The following is a 17,741-nucleotide window of genomic DNA, read 5'->3' as shown; positions in this document are numbered from 1 at the left end:
AAATTATATTAAAATTCTATTATGGGAATGAAATTGTATTTTAACAATATATAGCACATTTTTTTATTTTAAGATATGAATTATTAATATTATCAATATAGCAAATTCGATACTCGTTAATTACAATAACAAAAAATTAATAAGTAAATTTTTTCACAAAATTGTATTATAGAGACTACAGATTTAAGCAAATGGATATAAAATAACTACTACTATCTCAACGAGACGAAACAAATGAACTAAAAACAACGCAAACCCATCATTCTTTTATTTAATAACAAATGTTTATTCTTTAGTGAAAGATACAACAAATTCATATAAAATAAGTAGATAAATTCATAAAATTCGCCATAAATATCTCTATAATTTTCACATAACTTGATGTAATTTACCCAAATAAAGCACATTCAGTAATACTTTTTTCAATTGGATCATAATCATTAGCATTACCCTTACTTAATTTACCAATCTGAATGACCTCCCACATTCCTTGTCCAACTCTTGATACACAACACATAATGACAGCTTGAGAATCAGCAGCATTTTCCAATTGATAAGCACATAAAGGTTTATCAGGTTGAGTTTCATCTATCAACTTAAAACCTGGAGCTTTAAAATGACCGATAGTAGGAGATTTAAACGAACTCAAAACGAAATATAATTGTGTTATTTCAGGTGGTAATGCATCTAATTTCGCGGTAATACGTTGGCTACCTTTTTTATTTGGTTCGTCCATCTTATCACCTGAATGTCTCATATCCGGAAATTTTGGATAGAATATTGACATATAATCATATTTTCTAACAAATTCATAACTAAAATAACGTAACAAAATTAATTCAAGAGAAGTTTATCCTAAAATCATATTTCTTAAAAAAAAATTGTGATATTTACCCCTTGTAAAGTAAACAAGTTCCATCCAAATAATCTATACTTCCAGGATAAGTCCAAAATAAATCAAAGATTAAACTCTTGATGGATTCTGCACGTGTAATACTATAAAGTACAACAATCAATTGTATATGACTTCCTGGCTCAATTTTATAATCCTGTAACGTACAAGGTTCGGTGGTTCGATCCTTAAATATATAATGAAATGAATTTAAAAATTAATTGAATTAATAGTAAATTCAAAAATGTAATATGAAATAATTTTAATAAAATTACCTGCAATTCAACACCATTATAAATTAATTTTTGTTTACCTTCATCAACACTTAATTTGTTTTTAATCTCTTTTCTTAATGCAAAAATATTTTTAATTTTTTCGTATTGAAAAGCACATTTTTGCCCATTTAATAATACAACATAAATTTCTCCTGTCTTATTTCCATCAGCTGTATTAACATTTCGTGGTGTTTTTACTTTTCCAATATTATCTACATCAATTTTAAATGGAGCCTTATCCCACGTTAAAGATACTAGTCTTAATTCCTCCAATGATAATTTCTCTGGACATTCGGGACATTTACGAATTTTTTGATTAGTTTTATTCGTTAAATCAAAATATTTTACCAAACACTTAAATTATTTGTATCAATTTTTGTATTTTTTGGAGAGAAATAATTAATTGTTATTAGTAGGAAAGATAAAAATTGTGTTTTAGGAAATAAAAAAAGTTAATCATAAATCACGAAACTTACACTTAAACAATAAGAAGGAATATGATTACAACGTTCTGTAATCATCGTCGATGGAAACTCCTTAGAGAGTTTATCACTTTCACACTGGGAACACCTCATACTAAAACAGTTCGAATTTTGTAACGTGTAATAAGTAAAATAAGCAAAAATTTCCTCCTTTTATTGATCGTTAGACAATGAAAATAAGGCATCGTGACACAATAGATTTTACTTCAACATTGATCGTCACTTACGAATGAACCCTTTTTTTGATAAGCATATTTTATTGTACAAAATACCAAAAATGTATAAATATTGACCATTTAATGCTTTTTTCAGTTAGTTAAATAACCTAATTGAAAAATTGTCATGGGCAGCTACCATGGCTTAATATTTTTATACCAAAATATAATATTAAGATTAATAGAGTGAAAATCAAAAAAAAAAAAATCAAAAAAAAATAATTAAAATAAAAACGCATATCATTAAAATTTATTTGGTTAATACATTTTTAAATCATTATATTTGATATTTTATGTGCTTCGATAATTTAATTTTTTTTTATCTAGATAATTCAGTTGTTTCTCACTACTAAGAAGCAATAATTCATTTATTGTTTGTTGCAGTCATTCGTACCGTTAAAAAAAAAAAATGAAATCAGAACGTTAATTAAATAAAACAAATATAGTAACCAAATATAGTAACTATCAACATGACAAAAAATTCAAGAACTAAATTGGTCTCTTTTTTTCTAAATAAAATAAAAATACGATAGGTCATGTAATTTATTTACGTTCATTAAGAGATATTTTGTAAATTTGAATATCAATGGTACATAGCTAAATTTCATACTAAAAAATCCATATAATTATGTAACATCAGTGTAACAAAAATAATTACATCATTGTGTATCATGCAATCACATGCACCAGCAAATTCAAGAGAATAGTTGTAACGTAATGGAATACTAATCCGATGCAAGTAATATCAACAATGAATTTTACTCCCGAATTTAGGAGCCAAATATTATTAATAAATGATTTCTTCCATTCTTTGATTTTCTTTACTTTAGTATTCTACTAAAAATAATTTAAATAAATTCACTAATTGTTTCCGGACTCTTATCTATGTTAGGACTATTTTGTGATTAAATTTTAATTGAATTTAATCAATTTAACTAAAGCACTCCTGTTTCTTTATTTAAATACTAATTGGTTTTCATTATAATAGACGATGAAGATGCACTCATATATTGCTTTCAAAGCGTTTAATGTAATAAAAGGTATTTCTACGACTATGTAATGAAAAAATTTTAGTCATCATCTTATAGTCAGATTTAAAATTGACAAATAGGGCCGAATATTCTGTTACAATTTTAATTCGTTCAATAATTTTCACAAATTTTTATCAGCAGGTAAATGAAAAAGATAACATAATTATTTATGTCAATCAATTTATGATTTTTAGGATTTTGTTCAATGATTGTTTTGAAATTAGTGTGATGGGTGTAGACAGTGTCCCTATAAAAAATTTTATCCGTTATTTCTGTCATTCACGGAAAATATAAATAATTCGATAATTTCTGGGAGCCTTTTACGGAAAAAAGACGGAATATAAAAACGGATCTACTTTTTTTACAGAGTGTCACAACGCTAGACGAAACCATAGTGTATGTTGGTAGATACTAGATAGAGGAGACATATGATTTATCATGTATCCAATCTATGTATTTCTTTGTTTGCTTTTTAAATATGTTTTTTTACAAAGCCTAGTCAAGAAACGCATGTTATCAATAAGAAATTATTAATTTACCTGATAGGGCATTGTGTATATATGAATCATGGACGTTCTTGTATATTAAGTATCCCTCTTTTGTCACTATAAAACAGGTGGAGGGAGCAGAAATGGCTCTCTCCCTATAGGTAACAGGTGAAGAACTTTTCATAAAGTTAAGTGTACATACGTACATACATACATTAATATAATTTAAAATTTTAATGTAAAAATTTTGGAAAAAGGCGCCCTATTTATATTTATGTGCATCACATGATATATTATCGCACTATCACCGCAGTTTGATCAGTAGTTTGATCTAAAGTCTTCCAAGTTTTCCCCTTTCTCTTGCTCTTTAATTTTTCCATTTCTTTCTCTTTGATCTTTCTCTCCTTAGTTTTTTTAAAAAAAATTTTTCTTTATATTAAAAAAAACTTACAGTTTTTAAACCGGTTTACTAAAGTTTATTTGTTTTAAAAAAAGTTTTTTTACAGTTTTTTTAACCATCATATTTTATTTATTTTTTTTATAAAAAATAAATTCTCTTATCCTTTCCTTCTTCTCTTGTATTTTATTTAAATAAGAGTTGAAGAGTACCCACAAAAAAAGTATCAAATTCTATAATGATAACGAAACACTATCATTTTGATTTTTTTTCTTTTTTAGGTGACTCCTTCAGTTCCTACATGACATTTTGTAAGTTTTAGAAAAATTTTTTCATTAATTTATTTAATGAACAGTTACTGACAGTTCATTTTTTTCTTTTTTTAGATATCAATGAGGTACCATTTTTTGACTTAGGAACACTGAAGGGTGTCGTGAGTTAATTTAAGCCAAGTCAACCTATTGATTAAACTAAAGACGAGTACCCTCCCATATGGTACCCCTATACTATCGTTCAAAGTCAAGTCTGAATTCAACAATCTATCTTTTTATAACCTGGATGATGTTTGGACACGTGGGATATTGGTGAGAAATCAGTTAATTTGTTCCCTTAACGAACCATTTCCTAATATTTTGGTTTTCCTTTTTTAGAAAGCCGTTTATTCGGATTTCTCTAGATGTGTAAGAATTTGGTAGGTGGGTTTTTCTTTGAGCCATCTATAATGAAACATTTTATTAACGTTTTAATCATTTCTTTTAGATGTGTGAGACAGCTAAGATTTGAAGATTTGGAAAAAAATGGGTTTTAATTTTTTTTTTCTTTTTTCATAGAAACTTTGAATCCAGCTAGAACTCACTCCATTCTCTTCACAATATTATTAAATTCTTCCTCAAACAATGATTTTGAGTTTAAAAATCAAATATGAGTCATGGTTAAAGATCTCTAAGAAATTTACACAAAAGCTTCAAATAATTTTAAAAATTTATCCGCTTCTGCCTTATTCTATAGAATTTGAAGAAAAATGTTTTTATTGATATTTTTCCTATTATATAGGTCCCGTCTCATATTTTTAGTGTTAAAATTTTGAAACTCTTTTTTGTATATTTGACAAACTAGGCTATCGGAAAAGATAAAGTAAATTTCGTCATAAATTTTACTTTTTTGATTTTTAAAAAAAGAAACGTATTATTGACATCTCTCTATTTTTCTTTTTTTGTAGGATTCGAGTTCTGACCACTGGAAGATTAAGTTTCATATGTATCATTACAAAACTTACTTTTTTTTGATTTTTTTTTAAAACTCCAGAGTAATTTAACTAAGTCTTACTAACACCTTTTTTTTGAGACAGTTAGTTTTTTTAGTTCTTTTGAAGTTTGAAAACATAGAATTCTCATTAATTTAATGGGATTTTCTACTTTTATTTTAAATTATTCTTTGATAATTTCTCTCTTTTTTAGATGGGTTATTCTTCAGGTCTTTGTTATTCTTTTCTTTGTACTAATTTCTAACTAAATGTTTACTAACATTTCATTTTACTTTTTCTAGATGGTGTAGTATACAAAAATCAAGCAATGAAAAATTAGAAAATAGTCGTAGGAATTTAGGATTTTAAACAGTAAACCAGATCACTCCTATCACATGAGTATAAACTGGGTATATGTAATGATTAGTATTATATAGTTTTGAATTTATTCTTTATAATTTATTGTATGGTGTACCATTTGGACCAAAAGTGACAAAATTATGAAAATCGAAATTTTGAAATTTGAAATTTCAGATTTTTGAAATTTCCTTTTTTGAAATTTCCTTTTATGTAAAATTCCCTTAAATGGTATAGATCGACATAAATCATGTCACAAAATTTCCTGTTTTGGGGAACGTCTAAAGCCATGTTCGATCACGTGATTTTGAAAAATTCATCACCCCCTACATCACACCCCTTTTTTCCATTTTTACTATTTATCCTGGGGACTTAGAATTTTTTCGGTGGATGGAATTTTATTTGTCACACCACTACTTGTCACATAGTTAATATGAAAAATCACGTGATCGAACACGGCTTTAGACGACCCCTGTTTTGGATATATGTATAACATCGATCATTACCATTTAAGGGAATTTCAAATTTTAAATTTCAAAAATTCAAAATTTGATTTTTACAATTTCAATTTTTTGAAATTTAAAATTTCCAAAAAAGGAAATTTCATCAAAAATCATCAAAGTCATGATCTAACTTTCTCAGGTTGGATCACAGTTTGACTGACCTTTTAACAACTCAATAAAATTTTTTTTTTTTAACCATTTAATAAAAAAAACATGTAAATGTTTTTATAATAATTTGGTAAAAAACCAATTTTTTTTTATAAAAAAAATGTCATAAATCTTTTAATAAAAAAAGTTTCTAAATATTTAGTTAAATAAAAAATATGTTTTTGCAACATCTTTAATATAATTAATAAAAAAAAATTGTAAGTATAATTATTTTTAATAATTTTAATAAAATATTTAAAATATTGCAAAAATGCTTTTGTAATGCTTGTTAATAATTTTAATAAATAGTATTGCAAAAATGGTTTAAATAATATAAAATACTTTTCACAACACTTTTTAATGATTTTAATGAAAAATATTGTGAAAGTGTTTTTCAATAATATATTTAATAAAAAAAACATTAATGTCATGAAAACATATTTTCTATTAAATTATTTGCCAAGAAATGTTTTTATAATAAACTGTCAAATATAAATGTTTTGCAACATTCTTATTAAAATTTCAAAACATTTACTTTAATAATGTTGGTCAATGACCCAACCTAAGGCTGGTCATGAATTTGATGATTTTTAATGAAACTTCCTTTTTTGGAAATTTCAAATTTCAAAAAATTGAAATTGTAAAAATCAAATTTTGAATTTTTGAAATTTGAAAATTGAAATTTTTGATTTTCGAAATTTCCTTTTATGTGAAATTCCCTTAAATGGTAATGATCGACGTTACACATACATCCAAAACAGGAAATTTTGTGATACGAATTTATGTCGATCCATACCATTTAAGGGAATTTCACATAAAGGAAATTTCAAAAAAGGAAATTTCAAAAATCTGAAATTTCAAATTTCAAAATTTCAATTTTCATAATTTTGTCACTTTTGGTCCAAATGGTACACCTTATTATTGTATTACATTATAATGTATTTAAAGGGCTGATCTTAGTCTTTAAATATAAAGATGAATTTTTTGTTATGCATTTTGTTATTTTATTCTTTATCACATGATACTAATCTTTATGTAGGATCATCTGACGCAGCAATGTCCTTGTGATGGGGATGAGCCCATAGACATGTGGAATTTAGTTGGATTATTGCTTTTTTAGCAGCCAGCTCTTCAGAATTCTTTGGATCTTTTTGAACATGTTAGTTTTGGATTTTGGTAAGTATTTTTTTTTCTTTAATTAACGAATAGTTACTTATGCTTCATTCTTTTTTCTCAGAGAAGTTTTTTTTTGTTTTCTTTAATAGTATTGGTATCAATATCAAAAAAACAAAGAATTGTGAAGAAATGAATGCTTATTAGTATGTAAAGTAACCGTATGAAGAAAGGAAAAGAAAGAATAAACTTTTTTTTTTCCCTTTTTTATAAACGTATTTTAATCATTTTATTAGGAGATAATAACGCATTACATCAACTAGTAAATACAAAAAAATACATTGAAGTTAGTTATTTCTAACTAAACCTCTCCATATAAAAACTTTAGAATTCATTCTAAGTGTAAACTATCGTAACCAGCGTGCTATTCACGTAAAAGCAGCTCCCAGAGCCCTTTAAATGAGTAATATCGAACAGAACTAATACTAATAAATTATAAATAAAAAAAAAAATTTCTATAACAACTACTTAGATTACAAAAAGGAAAAGCAAGATCGCAAAAAAACCTATTTTGAAATCTATCAAGATTATTATCTAACTAAAGACAGATTAATCCCCTCTATACTATATTCCAGTAAACCAGAATAAAACCTTCCTTCGGCGAAATCTGCGGTCTTTAGATAGTTTCTCGCATGCAGGACTTTTCTCCAAAGAAGTTCATTTCAACGTCTTCCAATGTACCGTATCCCAGACACGTGACTTGATATAATTGGCCTCCCCAATGTTGATCAGCATCTCCACAAACTTTGATTTTGATTGGTACCTTCTGCTTGAAAAATCTTGCCTAAAACGTATAGGCCACACCTTGTACCACACCTTAAGAGGACATTTAACATATGCACCAAAATACTACTGCGCCAAACCAAAATGAAACCCAAAGAAAAAAGGAAAGGAAAAAGGAAAGAAAAAAGGGTAAAGGGTAATAAACACCAAACCAAGCAACCTCCAGAAAAAGCTAACCGCGTCCCAAAACTTCCACCAACACACTAAGAAAGAATAAACTTGATTGCGATGAAAGACATATATATATATATATAGAAGATTTAAATGAAGATAGAGGAAATGAACATTCTGGTAAATGAAATCAGTAATATGTCTACTGCTAAAAAATAGAATCCAGAGGAATATATATCTGGAAGGAAAGGAGAGAAAATAGGTAATAAAGTGGCTACATCCATTTGAAGGAAGTGAATCCATTACTGAGAATAAGATTAGTAGATAAAGATGTTAGTTGTAACTGTAATATTAAGATACAGTGTCGTATGTAATAGGTTGCAACCTATCTACATTAAAAAGCAAAAGTTGTAATGCTGTAATTAGGTTGTAATGCCATAATTAGGTCGTAATACTGTAATTAGGTCTTAATGCCGTAACTAATCCGTAATGCCGTAATTCCAAAATTATGTATGTAATTTCGGCCAGAATTATGCACTTAATTTTAGCAGAAATTAACAAATATCCTAAAATAGAAAGTGTTGTTACACAAAATTCCAGTGTCGTTCCCGCTAAAATCAATTTTTGTGGAATGGCTATCGCCAAAAAAGGGGACGTCTAAAGCGGAGTCAAATCACGTGACTTTGAAAAAAATTTATTTTTTAAATAAAATTTTTCGCAATATATATACGACCTTTTAAACATATATACTAAGTGTATTTTGTCCTGCTCTGCAAGTTTACTTAGAATGTCAAAATAAGTTTTGAATGCCATTTTCGATTTATTTGACTTTTCATTTTTGTCTATCCATTTTTGGATATGATCGGCAAAAAAGCTTTTGCTAATATATAAAGTGAAAACCAGTATTCAAAATCTACCTTTTAACCTTAAGTAAACTCGTAGAGCAGGCTAAAATACACTTATTTTATGATTTTCAAGTTTATGTTAAACTTGATTCATAAAAAAATTAGTTCACTCATATTATATCAAATCACATGATTTGACTCCGCTTTAGATGACCCCCAAAAAAGGAAAGATCTGCATTCCCGTTTTGGCTGAATTATGATTTTCAGCTGAAATTACATGTTTAAGTGAAATTACGTTAATTTCGGCCGGAATTATATTTTGGATTTTGGATTTCGGATTTTAGGAAATATGTGACCGTGTAATTTCAATTCATATGGGCCGATTCTTGGAATCTAATTTTTTTACACAAAAATAATTTTATTAAAGCAAATATAAATTATCATTTATATAAGAATAATAAATTTATACTAGATAATGCAAAAAAAACTAATTAATTATATAATTTTTAATTTTTTTTTAATATAAAATATCATTAAAATTTAAAAGATCAAATATAACTCTCATGACAAAATCATTGATAATTCTTTGTAGAAATAAGCTATACAAATAAATTTACATTCATTTGAAAGAGAAAATCGAGATCTATCTAATGAATCTAAAATCAAGTGAATTGAATCACTAGTTGTTCAGTAGTCACATTCAGTATATTTATTGAATTTTATCTAAATTTGATCATTAATTACTTTACATGTAGTGATTCAATTTGAATGATCTTTGCTCCCTAAGGTGATGCCAACCTTTATCTTTAAAATAAATTTAAAATAATTCGTTTAATATATGTAGATGTTTAGGAATCATCGATTATATTATTAATATAAAATTTTATAAGTTTGATAAAATCTGATATAAAAAAATTTATTAAATACCTGTAGATGCAAGCTACACGAATGAAATTATATTCATTGGAAAGAGAAAATTGAGGTCTATCTAATAAGCCTAAAATCGAATGAATTGAATCACTGGATTGTGAATAATTACGTCTAATATATTTATTTTTAATTTTTAAATTTGATTTGACTTTGATCGTTAATTACGACTCATCCAGTGATCCAATTTTACTGATCTTTGATTCTTACGATAGAGCAAATTCTCAGCTTTCAAATGAATGTAAAATGATGACGTTAGCATATCTCCAGGAATAATAATGCACGATTTTGTCACCTGCATAAAGTCCGATCTGAAAATTTTATTTCTTACCAAAAAATGCTTTCATAAGAGAATCCCAAATTCTTTTACTTTATTTAAAAGATTTAATTTGCCATTTAAGGATTTTAGTAGAATAAATCTAATAAAATAATTTTAAAAGATAAAAAACAAATATATAATTAGTTATTTTGAAAAAAAAAGAATATCTTATTATTCATTTTACAACTATTTTACATCATAATTATTTTTTATTTGCATGTATTTTTTACAAAAAAAAAACAATAAATTAAAGCTAAAAATTATGAAAAAATATGTCTTATCTATGTATATAAAATATTAAGTTTTTTCTTTTACTTACCACTTAAAATAACTGCTATATTTGCTTATAAACTTTTTTGTCATATTTAATAAAAGTGAATAGAAAAATGATGGAAAAGTGATGGGCAGTGATGGGAAAAAGAAGTGGTTATTACCGTTATTTTTGAATATTGATTAAAAAAATTTTTTTTTATTTTTTATTAAATCTGAGTTACGTAAATATGTAACACATATTTAATTTAGATTTGTGTAATGTTAATCTTACTAAAATATTAAATTTTTATAAAAATCTTAATTTAAACTAATTCCAAAAATCGGCACATATGTTTAAGGGGTAAATAATATCAATAATAATAATAATAATAATTTTTTTTTTTTGTAAAAAAGTTTATATGTAAATTATGCATAAAATCATCTAATTATAATTATTAAAGATATTATGCTAATTTAATATAAATTTTTTGAAAAAAACTTTATATTTCCCACCTTCCACCCCCGACCACCCATCCTTAGGGATTTTGGTTCATTATATAATTTTTTTCTTTACACGAACGCGTATACAAAATACAAAAAAAAACGCGACACGTCTTATGTACCCCTAAAAATTAAAATTACATGACATATAAACTATTGTAATTTACTTTTATAATTCATTACTTTTATTTTAAATTTTTATACCATTAAAAATTAAGACATTACAGCCTAATAATAGCATTATGACCTAATTACAGCATTACGACCCAATTACAGCATTACGGCCTAATTACAGTATTACGAAAAGCGTCATAACTGTAATGCTGTATGCTGTAATATTATGGCATCGGCCAATCAATTATGGCTAACATCTTTATTAGTAGACACAATTCTTTATCTGCTAGGACACATCTAAAAATTTAGAAGTTCAGAGAACATCGATCAATTAGATGATTGATCATGAATTTTGATAGATTATCCAAATCGGGCAGTTGGTGTAAATCATCTTTGAGGGAGCATTAACATCTTACACTATAGTTTATGTGGCGAAATAAATTTTTAGACAATATTACATTAGATAATTAATTTTTTTACATAATTAAATTTTATAATATATTTAACAATAATTATACTAAATATTGCACGATGTCCTTACAAGACCAACAACAAGTATCTTAACATGGTTTATATATACTGTTATGTCCTGTAATATTAATTTTACAATACATTTAAAAATTAAGTTGTTAGCAAAGTAAAGAAAAAATTTTTTTTGAAGGTTATACCTTCAGAATGAGAGGCCATATCTTGTCTTTTAGCTTCCTGGACCCACAAAAAAAGAACAAATAAACATTAGTCAACATTTCGTTTAAAAAAAGGAAAGAAAAAAATTTTTTGAAATAATTACCTTCAAAATTTTGCGATCTACACAATATATAACATCTGGCCGGATATATCCAAAGTGCTACTCTGGTATTCTGGATGCATCCAGGTAACTATTCAGGGTTTTTGATCAACTACCCTGGATGTATTCAGATAAACTAGGGATGCATCCAGCGATCCAGGGTAACTACCCAGAATTTTTGATCAGTACGGGCTGTACGGCACTTCATAGTCTCCCTAAATTACTGATCTACCTACTATAAAAATTTGGGATACATTTATTTTATATTCGTATTCATAACATTGTGAACTGTGACACTACATCATGGAACAATAATGAAAATATTTAGATAAAATTTTTTATAGGGATTGTTGCTGAAATTGAAATTATATTATCAATTTAATTACTGAATTAACTGAAATTCCAGATGTCTAAGGTCATTAATTTATTAACCAATTAATGACAGGACAATATTTACAATATACTAGCTAGTCTTTAAAGTAATTTTTTGCAGTTGAAACAAAGTAATTTTGCATCAAGTAACTAAGTTATTCCTGGGAATTACAAATGTCAGATTATATGATGTTAATTATTAAGGCATTAATTATTTATTTAGATTTATTTAAACATGTGTTCAATTACAAACTGATTTTATTTATATACAGTAAGTAAAAACTTACATATACCCTATAATCAGTGTAGAACAAAAACTAACTAATAATGTTAAAGAAAAAAAATTATAATTACTCTATTCTAAAATAATTATAATCCTGTTTTGAATAGAAACATTATGAACAAGCATCTATAATGATATTAAACAAACTATGCATTAGATGCAAAAATATTGTAATAAGAACAAAATACTACAATTAGCTATTTGTCTGTATTTTAAGTTTAATAATCGCAAGATATTAAAGAGTTTGGAGAATCTAATTGATATATTCAATATGATAAAGATATTTGAAAGCTAAATTACCATAAGATTCCGGATTAAAAATTTAATCTGAATATCATCAATCAAGGATTGCATAACTTAAATATTCAGATTTTAGAACATCTTTCGTAAAAAATTTGGATACTAATTGAGATGTATAAATAACTCGTTGATGTTTGATTTCTTTAAAAGAATCTAAGAGGTGTGATTTTCTGTAAATTTCTGCTTCTATAAACTGCTTTCTAAATTCTATTGCATTTGAATCACCTTTTTTATATAAATTATAGAAATTATAAAATGACTCAATTAATTCATGTATTTCAGTAGTATTTGGTCTATTATCTGGATTTGAATCCCAACATCTTTTCATTAAGTCAACATAACATTTTGGCACTTCCAGCTCATTTATTTCAGGTCTAATTCCATCAAATATGTCTAATATTAGATGATGATCATGTGCACAATGTATAAAAGGTTGTTTTCCAGTTGCTGTAAAATACATAATCATACCAAAGCTATATACATCTGCTGCTTGGGTATAAGCTTCATTTCTTATCACCTCAGGAGCCAGATAGGAAATAACTCCATAAGTTTTTACCTCACTTGTATTATTTACATCTTCACACAATCCCATATCTGATATAAATAATGATTTTCTATTAAAAGTATTTAAACTTTTTGTTAAAAATAATATATTTCCTGGATGTAAATCATGATGAACCTTTTGATTTTGATGAATCTCTTTAAGACCTTCAATGATATATAATAGTGTTTGAATTTTATTTTTCCAATTAAAGTCTTTATAATTATTATTTATCCAACTACAATAACTTCCACCTTCTGCATACTCAAGAACTATAATAAAATTGTTTGTATCCGGATTCTGGGATATTCCATATACATTAAGAATACCACTCTTTTTACTAATTGAATATTCTTTAACCTGTTTAAAAATATGTATTATTAATTTAAAAAAGTTTTTAGTTAATCACAATAAATTCATAAAATACTCTCATACCTCATTTAAGAATTTATCAGTTAAGTTTTGCGAATTATTCAGACATTTTAAAGCAATTTTTTTGTTTGAAACTCTTGTATACGTTTTCTTATAAATATCATATTTTAATGGACCATCTTTCCATATTGCTGAATATACTGTAGCAAATCCGCCTTTGCTTATTTCCTTAATGTAATTGAATTGATTATATGGTATCCATTCAAATACTATATTAAAACAAGAATTTATTCTAGATTGCATTTCTTTAATTAAATCAACAAATTTTTTATTCTCAATTGTCCATTTTATAAAAATACATGGTTTACACCACATGTATCTTGTTTGAGTAAATTTTATTCCACAATTTTTACAGTATATTTTACCATATTCCATACAATATTCTTTTTGAAGAACTAAAATGTAATCTTTTTTATCTCAATTTTGAGATAACCCATATATATTAAAGTTTTTATCAAATTCTTTAACCTGTTAAATTGTAAAATATTTTATTAAATTAAAAGAAAATTAAATTAAATTAATTAAATTAAAACATTTCATACCTTATCTAGAAATTTTTGTGAATCATTATAACATAATAAAGCAACTTCATATTTCCATATTGCTGAGCATACTGTAACAAAATGGCCTTTGCCTATATTCCTAATTCTATTAAACTGATTGAATGGTATCCATTTAAACTTTATATCACTTGGTTCATCAATTTTTAATTGAATTAATAAATTATCAATTTCATCATTTCCACTTTTCCAGCCCATAAATTTACATGGTTTGCACCATTTATACTGGACATCTGTATATATTTCATCACATATAACACAATATTCTTCAGAAAATAGAACCAATATATAGTCATTAGTATTTGGATTTTGAGATATTCCATATAATGCAAGAAACTCATCATTTTTTGTTGAGTATTTTTTAGCCTAAATATAAACAAAAATTATATGTTAAAAAAGTATATGTTATTTATTAAACCATTTGTAAAAATATCATACCTTATTTATTACAGATTCTATCAAATTTTGTGAATTATGCAAAAATTTTAATGCAACTTCTTTATTTGAATCTCTTGTATACTTATCATGTTGATAGTATAATGGACCATTTTTCCATATTGCTGAATATACTGTTATAGAATTATTTTTACCTATTTCTTCAATTTTATTGAACTGATTGTATGGTATCCACTCAAATATTACATCTTCATGACCATTAATTTTTAATTGCCTTTCTTGAATGAAATCATCAATTTTTTCATTTCCACTTATCCAATTTGTAAGATTCATGGAATCATTTTGAACTAAAATATAATCATTTGTATTTGGATTTTTAGATATTCCATACAATACAAGAAACACATTATTTTTTGTTGAATATTTTTTAACCTAATATATAAATAAAAAGATAAATAAATTGATAAATAAACAATGTTAAAAAGAAGTATTAATAACATTAATTAGTAACATTTATAAAAATTTTGTACCTCATTTATTACAAATTCTATGGAATTTTGTGAACTATGCAAAAATTTCAACGAAACTCCTTTATTTGAATCTCTTATATACTTATCATGTTGATAGTATAATGGACCATCTCTCCATGTTGCTGAATATACAGTTATAAAGTTATTTTTGCATGCTTCTTTAATTCGATCAAACTGATTGTATGATATCCATTCAAACACTATATCTTCATGGTCTTTAACTTTTAATTGCCTTTCTTGAATGAAATTATTAATTGAGGCTTCTTCAAGGAATAAACCTAATGGTTTCGCTGGTGAAGATTCTCCTATAAATTGTGAAGGTGATGAAATAAAATAAATATAAATAAATACATAATCTATATAAATGTTACTTAACATAGTAGATGTTGAGAATTCTTGTTAATAAATTCAATTACCTGAATTTAGACAATCAGAAATGCTTAAATCGCCATTGGAATCAATGTTTGAATTCTTTATTTCAATAATGCTAAGTTGTGGAGATTGCAGACAAGAAGAATTCTCAGTCTTTAATTGACATAAAATTTCATATACTCTTTCAATATCGGGTCTTGAATTAGGCTCATCGTCCCAACATTTTTGATAAAGTTTTTGATAATCTTGGGGTGTACCATCATCAATCGGTTTTTCTCTAAGATTATTAAAACCAATATGAAAAGCTAATATATTTCGTTGATAGCCAAGAAAAGGAGGCCGCCCGCTTGAAATTTCCCATAATAAAACGCCTAAACTATAGATATCAGACTTTTTAGTTTTTTTGTACTCGATATTCTTGAAACATTGTGGTTCCATATATTCAATCATTCCTATAATATCATTTTCTGAATTTGCTGAAACAGAAGTAGCTTCTGATAATTGCTTAGATGATCCAAAGTCTGCAATCATTAGTTTATGATTATTAACTAATATATTTTTTGCATGCTATAAATAAAGTAAATAAAGTGAAATATATTTAAATCAATAGAATTAATAGAAAAGACGGAATACGAATATATGATAATTTAAATTATTATATTACCAAATCTCTATGAATTATGTGCTTAAAATGTAAACATTTTAATCCACATACAATATCCGAGGCCATCCGAATTTTATCACTCCATTTAAGATTATTAATGTGAATTTTTAAATATTCTCTTAAATTTCCTTGATCAGCATATTCTAATACCATTGCATATTTATTTGATAAAGGTTCTAATACAAATAAAATTAGTAAATTATTAACGATCAACTTCATAAAAATTTACATGAAATATATAAACCTTTTGAAATTCCAAAAAATCCATTTATGTTTGGATGAAAGCTGACCTTCTTTAAATTCTTTAACTACAACATGAATTATTTAGCATAATCATTAAATACTGTATGTTAATTTGAGTATAACGAAAAAAATTTTATGTAATATTACTTCTTTAACAAACTCGTCCATAATATTTTCATCAACCGAAGAATTATTTATAAGAATCTTTATTGCTATTTTAATTCCACAACTTTTCCAATGAGCGCTATTTACAATTCCAAATGCTCCTTCTCCAACTTTTTCCACATTACTGAACTCACTATATTCAACATAATCTATGTTTCCATCTTTTATTTTCATATCAATCCATTCGTTAAGTGACGTCATAATTAAGAAGAATGTACTTTTATAAATTTTTTGAATTAATTGAATTACATTTAAACGGTCAGTTCATTATAAAATATGAAACATGCAGGAGTCGTCTTACTCGGGTAGCACAATTATTATTGCCGTTTTCAAAATGGTTGATCTGACGTCGATCATTGCTGTCACAGCATCTCTTTTTTGTGTGCCAGGTTCGTGACGCAGCCAGCAGATTGTGATGCAACGAAAATCATAAAGAGAAATTTTTTTTAATAACATATAACTTCAAAAATTACTAGATAGTTGTAATTTTGGCTGCTCTTCAAGTTTACTTAGAGCGACAAAGGCGATTTCAAATATCATTATTGACTTATTTAACAAAAATTTTTCTTTCACGAAATCCATTTTTGGAAACGATCGACAAAGACGGTAGAATCAATCATTTATATGTAAAGTCGAAATCGGCATTCATAACCTTCTTCCGAATCCTAATTAAACTTGCAGAGCATGTGAAATTACATCTACAATATAAGTTTAAAATCTTTGTGTTGAAGAAAAAATCCTTTAATGATGTTTTATAAAAATTTACTGCGCCACGAACCTGGCACACAAAAAAAGGGTGCGCTGTCACACACACAAAAACTATCACATGATAATTGGCCAATCAAAATGCGTTATTTATTATAAATTATTTACATCTATCTAATAAAAAAAAATCGTCATATTTAGATTACCCTGTATAAATAATTTGAATTGTGTAACATTGAAAAAGTGTCATGCGTCCGGTATTTAACATCATAAGATCGTAAGAGTTCGTAAGGCATAACCTTCATAAGATAATTAAGGAAACTTTGATTGACCTTC

The 17,741-nt window shown here is 26.1% G+C and overlaps 2 protein-coding genes across 2 annotated transcripts; both read right to left on the bottom strand.

Moving 5' to 3' along the window:
• Positions 1-388: 388 nt before the first annotated feature.
• Positions 389-1,742, bottom strand: OCT59_008416 (uncharacterized protein; the record flags this gene model as incomplete). Its single annotated transcript, XM_025332405.2, has 4 exons — positions 389-815; positions 895-1,079; positions 1,168-1,521; positions 1,644-1,742. The coding sequence occupies 4 exons, from the start codon at positions 1,740-1,742 to the stop codon at positions 389-391; spliced, it is 1,065 nt and encodes a 354-aa protein (XP_025172382.1).
• A 12,445-nt stretch (positions 1,743-14,187) lies between these two features.
• Positions 14,188-16,901, bottom strand: OCT59_008415 (uncharacterized protein; the record flags this gene model as incomplete). The annotated part of the gene is made up of 8 exons (XM_025308759.2): positions 14,188-14,238; positions 14,313-14,696; positions 14,769-15,158; positions 15,257-15,561; positions 15,673-16,195; positions 16,293-16,468; positions 16,537-16,600; positions 16,683-16,901. The coding sequence occupies 8 exons, from the start codon at positions 16,899-16,901 to the stop codon at positions 14,188-14,190; spliced, it is 2,112 nt and encodes a 703-aa protein (XP_025172380.2).
• Between the last annotated feature and the right edge of the window lie 840 nt (positions 16,902-17,741).

The sequence above is a fragment of the Rhizophagus irregularis genome, chromosome 16 (assembly GCF_026210795.1).
Source record: "Rhizophagus irregularis chromosome 16, complete sequence".
NCBI classification, from domain to species: Eukaryota; Fungi; Glomeromycota; class Glomeromycetes; order Glomerales; family Glomeraceae; genus Rhizophagus; species Rhizophagus irregularis.
Note: the sequence above shows the minus strand (reverse complement) of the source record. Positions and strands in the feature narration are given on the sequence as shown.